At 33.9% G+C, this 9,043-nt stretch overlaps 1 protein-coding gene across 1 annotated transcript in view; it reads left to right on the plus strand.

The window, feature by feature from the left end:
* Positions 1–743: 743 nt before the first annotated feature.
* The window catches only part of Smp_156030 (hypothetical protein), a gene marked incomplete at both ends in the record, with an annotated part of 18,766 nt that continues 10,466 nt past the window's right edge, over positions 744–9,043 (plus strand). The window contains 3 exons of the mRNA XM_018796470.1: positions 744–801; positions 5,526–5,888; positions 6,692–6,788. Coding sequence (XP_018651609.1) covers positions 744–801; positions 5,526–5,888; positions 6,692–6,788 — 518 coding nt within the window. The remainder of the gene's footprint in view (positions 802–5,525; positions 5,889–6,691; positions 6,789–9,043) is intronic.

Here is a 9,043-nt window from a genome sequence, read left to right on the forward strand (position 1 = left end):
GTAATGTTTCGCTCGAACTACAAAACATACACAGCCAATGAGAATATGGCTTTGAGCACGTTTTATAGTCAGTGCACATTTTGTGGAACAACTTCTTACACTCATCACATTGCATTCCTTCTTCTACTGGGAATAAGCAATATGGCTGTCCAAACTTGTGAGCAGAGCTGACCATCTTAAAAGTTAACTTAAATGGTACAGAAAATGGGTGTGTAAGACAAATCTCAAACCTTGATCAAATAAATCAAACCAAAGTCGACCAAGAATGCTTTGATGTAGTAAATACACAAAAACAAGATCTAAACACGCAAATACAATGTCACTTTAACTGAAATTATTTCAATTAAAATTTAAACAGTAATTTTGATGCGTAATTTCCGATCAAAACAGTGAATTATTCTCAACGAGAAACAATATCACTGTACTTAAATAGAGCGCAAAGTAAACGACAGCTTTAATATCAGAACGTATTCATTCGGTTCTATATATTGGTTTTCACATGTCCGTTCTTTGTGACTGAATACCGATGACCATTAGTGATCATTGTTTTCCCCATATAACCTTGAGTCACCATAACACCATATAACACCGCTGGACATGAAGTGGTATGAAAAAAGTCTCACTGAAGCTATCCATACTTTAGTAGGTCAAGATGACAAAATAAACTTCAGGAATGGTCAGAGCTTATCAATGACATCGAAAAACACATATATACCAACAAACCAAAAACTAATCTTTTTGGAATGACTAAAGATGAAATAAGCTTGCTGATCGCAAATTTTTCAAGATCAGTTACTCCAGGTAAGTTTTGGTGTTCTTCAACTAATTTCAGATGAAAGTTTTGGCTCAAATACTTGAAACCAATACTTGAAAACCTTGTAAATCACATGATTACTATGACTTGATCAGAAGTTTTCAATCTCCCTAGTTTAGGGAGGATTTTATGAGTTCTTTGAAAATTTCAAGGGAGCGAGATGGAAACAACGAAATTTTTTCAAGTGTAAGGATTTTGTTTTACGCAATTTCAAGTCATCATGACAAAAATGCCGAAACGTTTGATGGATTTTCGGATTTTCTTCAATATTTCATCATAGTTTCTCCAGAATATCCTAAATATCTCGAAAAATACACCTATATTCCTTAGAAAAACCTTAAAGTTGTTAAGTATTTTGGAAGCTTCCTCTACAAGTTTGAGGTTTTCCTAATATTTTTCAAACCTTGGGAAAATTCATTCACATTCTTCGGGAAAACCTCACGACTTCTCACTTTACTGGAAAGCATACGGACTTATCACAGATACCCAGAATTTGCTATGCGTGTATTCATATTTCCTTTTTTCTTTTGTATTCTCGCAAACTTGACGCCATAGTTGTCAACATTAACCAGTCTACTGAACCATGCACACCCGGGTTATATAATGTTTTTCCGCTGAACTAAGTGGATGGTTTGTAGAAGACAATATGGTGTCAACACACAATCATAGATTATTAACTGCATGAAAGTAGCTCTGTCTTGTCGGTATTGGCAAACTCAATAGATAAGCATTGCCGTAGCTAAAAGACTGATGCGTTATAAATGAGATGGTTTATTGAGATTTAAACGAAGTGCAAATAAATTTTCTGCTACTAATTTACGTCTTCACGTTCTTTACAGTTGCTGTTGGTTTTCTTTCCGGCACATCAGGTAGAAGTCGAAATGTTGCTCACAGTAAACTACAAAAGGAAAGTAGACACGACTCTTCTGTGTAGCTGATATAATGTTGTAGCAGTCATCCGACTTGTGAATCCATAATGCAATGTGAAATGTGTATTATGTAAGAATTATAGTATTAAAATGTTTGCTGAATCCGAAAGTTATTGTTAGGTCAGTGAGCACTTACAAAGCCAGATGAAAATAAGATAAACAGAGAAGAATAATTTCAAAATGAACGTTTGACAGCAACTAATAAAAACATAAAGAGATATTCGATAACAAATCCAAAGTGCATTAGGCTTATGCTTTCTTTGGATCACCATCCACGCTTATTTACTTTGTCTCTAGCGTAGTTCAAGAAAGCCTGGCTAGTATCATCCATCGCTTGTGCTATTTGACTACTACTTGATTCGGAACCGTGAAAACAGGACATCTAATAATAAATAAAGACTGAACTCGTATATATGGTTCATTAAAAAACCCAGACAACACCGGTGACTACAGTAGGTGCAGAATGACTTTAACTACACGAAACAATCACAGGATTCAGTGATATTTCACAACACTGTTGTGTAGCTACGAATTTGGCCATATAGTTAGGTTTGTTAGTGACCGTGAAGTTGTACATCTTCACAAACTCATCTCTTTGTTTCTTCAACCTTCTTTAAAATGTCGGACAATGATAACTCATCAAGTTTGGGACTCTGTTGGCTGTCACCCGTCTCTCATCTCTTTCATTAAATTTAACACAGTAAGTCTAAGAAGAGCAGTATGCTGCGGTTAGGCTGGGCCAAAAAAGTAATCAAAGTTTTTAACAATAACAACAACTCACTTCCATGTCGTAGGGTTTTTGAAAAAGTGGTGTAAAAAAAACACTTTCTTGTCTCGTGCCTAATCGACATGCTAAAACAATGCCAAAATATCGGTACTGGGAAGATATATTGAAATTGATTATCGTGTAGTAATAAGTATAATTAATCGTAGTTATATCTTAAGAGATTTAAACAACGCTGTTAATAATAATTTATTGTTCAAAGAACTGCACAACATCGATTTTGAAGTTTTGCCCTGAAATTTCCCCAAGATTTACTAGAATCTCCCCAAAATCTGGATATTGTGCTTACGTTCATAGATTAATTGCTTCATCAATCAGTTTTCTTATTTTTGCTCCTCCTAAAACTTTACACTAATTTTTCCTTCTATTATACTTAGCCATTAACCTCCAGTCGAGTGTAGGTTATATTGATGTATGTACACGAATTTCTGCTTTTACCAGTCGTCAAAATTATTTTTCGCATTCAACTTCAAGTTGTGTTTTCATAAAAATTTTTGTCCAAGTACTTAAGTGTTGAACTTGGCGGTGGACCACGTTTCTCAGATCCCTTGAAATATTCTTGTGATATTTTAATTTTTCATTTGACGTAAATTTTGCTTGGAAATGCTCATTTTGTTGATTTCTCTACTGTTCATTTGGTACAAAAATCATCAGTTAAAGCAGAAATAAGTACCCAACAGACTGAGAAATGAAACTTTTCCCTACCTTTAGACTTATTACTTTATCACAATATTTTATAATTTATAGTGTACATTTTACCATAAATATAATTAAACACTAATGAACTACTCCAGTCTATTTCTAAGTACATTCAGAGATTTTTTGTTCTAGATAATATATTCTGCAAGTTGGTCGAAATAGCTGACTTGAACACTGTTATCTGGAAGTGTATGTCTTATAGTTCATTTTTTCATATCTAGCAACACCATTCAAATGATCCAGTACAAGTGTAAGACACAATACTGTTGCGTTTTAAAGTCACTATCATCACCATTGAAGTTTATTTCTGCCATAACTGTAACTGAGGTGCAACGGTGTCACAGATCAACAGTAAATGTGAGTTATATCGTCAATAACGCGTTTTTAAACGAGGATCTCAGAGACAGTTAATATAAAAGCCAGGAATGAAAGGGTCCTTATGTATATTTGAAAAATGGACCATGCATCAAGAAGAATATAATCTAAGCTGTCCAGTTATTGTATGAGATGCGCATACTTTTGTACCCCAGCGTGATTTGGTGTGGATACTCGACCAAGTATCTTTGGTCAAAAGTTCTTCCAGAAAAGTGAATAGGGTCAGCATCGGTGTCATAGACTTACAAAACTATTTATTCTAGGAATTTATTTACACTAACAGATACCGGAAGTAATTCAACAGTGAGAATCAAATGGTATCATATTTATGGTTTGAACTCAATAGATTCGAATATGATAAAGCTATCTGTCTACGTCACTCAACATCACAGCGTGACGTACACTTTGTGATATATGAAAATAATACAGTTGTTAAATAAACATATTCCGGTATAGCCTAATTTTTATGGAATTCGCAGAGAACTGACGGTAACTTCCTCTTTCTTTCTTTCTCTCTCTCTCTGTATATATATATATATATATATATATATATATATACAGACTATCTCACTAAGTTCTGATAACCATACAGTAACCAGTTAATTTGCAAAATAACAATCAATTGTCTCAATCTTGACTATTCCTTCTGCAAATATCAATCCATCTTCTCTGATTTCATTGCTCATGCATTTTCATATCGACTAAGCTTCATTCCAGATCTTTCCTTAGCGATCTTCTGTCAAAATACATTCTGTCTGGCCATCACCACATACTACTTATGCGGATATAAGTAGACCACACCCCATCGTTATTGTAAAGGATCAGTTGTTTTAAACAAAAACCTAAATTTTATGCCACCCACTAATTTTTTAAGGACTATATTACACTATACCTAACGACATAACTGTTAAATAACCAAAATCGCATAACTATTCATATTGCATAGTTGAAAAATGTAAGATAATCTTTGTAAATAGAATAAATGATTACGTGACACCGATAATTTATTTAGTAAAATGCCCTCACCTATGCTGATTTCATCATTATGCTTGACACAAATATATAATACAGAGGTTCTAGTCCATTAACCAACATTCGTCATCTGTGTTATTATTATAACACAATATTTATCTTAAGTCAATTCAGTTGATTAGAGTTTTACTCAGGGAAACGATAATCTTATAATCTTTGTCTATTAGTAGTCATAAATTTTTTTATGGATTTCATTTTTAATGCCTGTTACTTCCAACTGTACTAAACTGTTTTATTGACTACCATCGGTTATTTCCAAATCATCCTTGAATAATAGTATGAGATATTTTGTCATGAAAAGTGGGCACTCAAATTATATTCATTGCTGATGTAAACGTATAACATTTCCTTTATTTAAGATTATCAGTGGAAACTAGCAGATGTACATCATATAAATTAGCTTCAGTAACATGATGCATGAAAATGATAATTGTAATCCGAAAGGGGATTGTTGGATATTACAGTAATTTAACAGTTCAATTCATAAGACGATTAAAGCTAGACCACTATGGAAAATCTGAAAGCACTGGACGGCTGTTTCGTCCTCGTATTGAACTGCTCAGCAGTGCGCATCCACGATCCCTCATGAGGGACTCGAACTCAGGAGCTATTGGTCTCACGCACAAACGCGTTATTATCTTATTATACACATTTTTTGTTGATGATCATTGTTCAGATAAATTATCACGATAACTCATGTGTCCAGTTCTCCATGGGTTTTGATAATAGTTATGTGAATGGTGATTTAAACTCGATAAAACGAATATGTGGTCATACAGATACTATTACTGTATTTCCTTGTTAGTAATAAGTACCCACAGTTTATACTCATGCAAAGACTGATTTGGCTTATTTTATAGTACGTATTTCAAACTTCATTTTATTGTTTTAGGTAGCACATATCATGCTATGCTAGTCAAACTGAATCAAATACTTACTAAGAATTTATATAATTCAGTTGAGCATTACATGACATTAAAGCAGCCTACATCAGTGCCAAACATAGAAACTCATGGAGAAGCTTTCTTATGGAAACAATGGGATCAGGGATATTCAGATCGATACTTTAAACTAACTCCAAGTGCATATCCGAGCAAATCTGATTTTATTACAATGGAAGCGAATGAAGCGCTAATTGCATTGTTTGAAAAACATCCAGAATTTCTAAATAAACTGTCTTCTCGTTATTTTAATCAAACATTTCAAAGCTCTCATATTCGAAGGAAACTATGGAGTATTATATTATTATCTAGATGTAAGTACAATTATTCTATAAATTTTAATTTTAATGTAAATACGACTTACTGAATAACATTTTTGCTTGCAATATTGAATGACCATAAACCGATTTTCATAGTTGAAATCATGAGTCAATTGAAGCTAGACCACCAGGGAAAACCTGGAAGCAATGCAAGGCCGTTTCGTCCTATTATGGGACTCCTCAGCAGTGCGCATTCACGATCTCGCACTCGCGAGATTCGAACCCAGGACCTACCAGTTTCAAGCCAGAGCCCTTAACCGATAGACCACTGAACCGATTTGTTATAAAGGACAAACAAGAGTTGGATACAGGATACTAGGTTGATGTATCACTAGAGAATACACCAGAACATGCTACATGGTCACTTGAATCAACAATTCAACTGATGGTCAAGAATCAGATTAGATCGAAGTGAGAGTTTATTAGCACACTAAGTGAAATAGAAGTGGTAAAAAGGTGGAACTAATTTTAACACAAAATAGTCTATTACATTTAGTATAACCAGATATTTCTGTCTCCGCTTATTACTCAATCATGGCTTACTTTCACTTGATATATCTCAAATTTAAATTTCCATTAGATAACGCGATAGAGTTTGAGGCGAACGGTACTGTATTTAAGTCTTGGAGTGAACATCAACTCTGCGATGCATTTAATTCCAGCTGACAAGCCCGAAATAAGACGAAGCACGCATCCTGGATTCCGCTGCTATCCACCATCCTTCTCTGAATATAATAAATCCAATTTCGTTTAATTACTACTAGTTTTTCTTTCTTTTTTTAATGTTTTTCTATTAGGTAAATCCCAAGGAACAAAATTCGAGCAAATCATCCAAACATTTTCACCTGATCAAGATGAACATATTCTGGTAGAATGTAGAACATTTTTGAACTCTTGCATTTCTATGTCTTCTATTAAAGATTCAGTTGGTATGTTGAAATTATGACATCATCATTCTTCTTTTTTAGGTTGTTTATATGCAATGAATTATTTATTAAAGTTTTATCAAATGATAATGAACACAAATGAAAATATTAGGCTTCATTATATCAAAATTGCTTCTATATTAGTTTTGGCTATGAAAGATTATTTATCAAAGTAAACTTTTATATAACCCTTTATTATATCATATATTTAAGTAGTGTTTAAGTTATCTTTCCTAGTTGAAAGCGTGAGTCAATTGAAGCTAGACCACCAGGGAAAGCCTGGAAGCACTGAATGGCCGTTTCGTCCTATTTTGGAACTCCTAAGCAGTGCGCATCCACGACCTCGCCTCGCGAGATTCGAACTCAGGACCTACCAGTCTCGCACCAGGGTACTTAATCGATAGATCACTGAGCCGGCATCCGATGGTGTTTATGTCTAACTCTAACCAATCCACTAAGTTGAGAAACCGTTCACCAATTGACTTCAGTGAGTTTCTATCTCACAACAGACGTGGGTGGTCTAGCTTCAATTGACTCACGCTTTGAACTATGAAAATTCTAATCTCCACAAAAAATAATAATTTATCTTTGTTTGAATATACATAATCAACTTGAGCAACTCCTAAAATGACCTTGTGTCTTTGACTCCTGTTAACCAATCAACTCACAGATAGATTTAGCTAATTGTTCAAAATGATATTCAGCCCGAAAATGTATAGGATATTTTTATGAGGATTATGATGTATTTTCGTAGGTTTCTTTTCATAAAGAGAATTTCGATACGATTGTATGGTTACATTCCTAAGATTTACAAAGTATATATCGTAAGCAGAGAAAACTTCCCTCCAAACCTAGAAAAATATATATAATTATTGGGTTTATCTTGTCTATATTTCAACAGACTGACTATTTACGGTAAAATATATAATACAGAAGTAATGATTTGAAAAATGGTCTTGAATATTCACGTTTGTCTATACAACTTCTCAGAAAATTGATTCCGGTATTCGCTATGGCAAGCTTGACAGAATAATTAAGAAACCCACTTAGTTCCTTTACTGTCGTATGATCCTTGCAGCTCATCAGATAATTAAAATAACTCATAGTGTCATTGAATAAGATAAAGAGAATTCAGCGAAGAAAAGTTTCTTTTCGACGAAATCATTTACTTAAGCTGTACATTCGTATATATGGAAAATATATGTCTACAGGAGGCTAGGAACGATTGCATTATAAATTGATTTGACAATAAATAACAAATGAGGTTACGTACTAATCAAAGGGGTAAGGAAAATTCTCTTCGCTGGATCCTCTTTTTCTTATTCAATAACCCTATGAGTTATTTTAATTATCTGAAGAGCTGTAAGGGTAATACAGAAGTATAGTGAAATTTAACTGATAATCGGCTTAGGGAAAATATAATGACATCTATTGATCAGAGCATTTATTATTCTTTAGAAAAGTATACTCATAATTAGTAACAAATGATTAAATATACTTTAGAATTATATACAAATTAACCGCTATCAGAATGTGGGTTGGTAGAGTTTGTAGAAATTTAATAGTTGAATTCATGAGTAGATTCAAATTAGACCACCATGAAAAACTTAGAAGTACTGGACGATTGTTTCGTCCAACTACGAGATACCTCGGTAGTGCGCATTCACGATCTCCGAGGTGTCCCATATTTGGATTAAACGGCCGTCCAGTGCTTCCAGCTTTTCCATGATGGTCTAGCTGTAATCGACTTATGAATTCAACTATTAAATTAACCATTGTAAGAGAATCAGTTAATAAAATGATGTTTAGATGCTGGCTTCAATTTTATGAATATGTTTGAATTCCTGGACTTGTGTTCTTTTAGTTTCTTTTTTGATTTAACAGATAAGTATATCAGCAGCAAAAAGGAAATATCGCACTAGTTAACCGATCTCAGTCGACTAGATGTTAGAACTTCACCAATGTATTACTTTTTTTATTTGACTATGAATTAATGAACAGGAATTTAGTCTTGAAACATCCTACTTAAAGCCTAAATACCGCACTTACAACATTTTCGATGTATCATTGAGTAATACCGGTTAACGTTTTGGAGAAAAAATAATTTCCATGATTTTTCATAGTTGAAATCATGAGTCAATTGAAGCTAGACCACCATCGAAAACCTGGAGGCACTGGACGGCCATTTCGTCCTATTATGGGACTCCTCAGCAGTGCGGCCGT

The sequence above is a fragment of the Schistosoma mansoni genome, chromosome 4, assembly GCF_000237925.1.
Source record: "Schistosoma mansoni strain Puerto Rico chromosome 4, complete genome".
NCBI classification, from domain to species: Eukaryota; Metazoa; Platyhelminthes; class Trematoda; order Strigeidida; family Schistosomatidae; genus Schistosoma; species Schistosoma mansoni.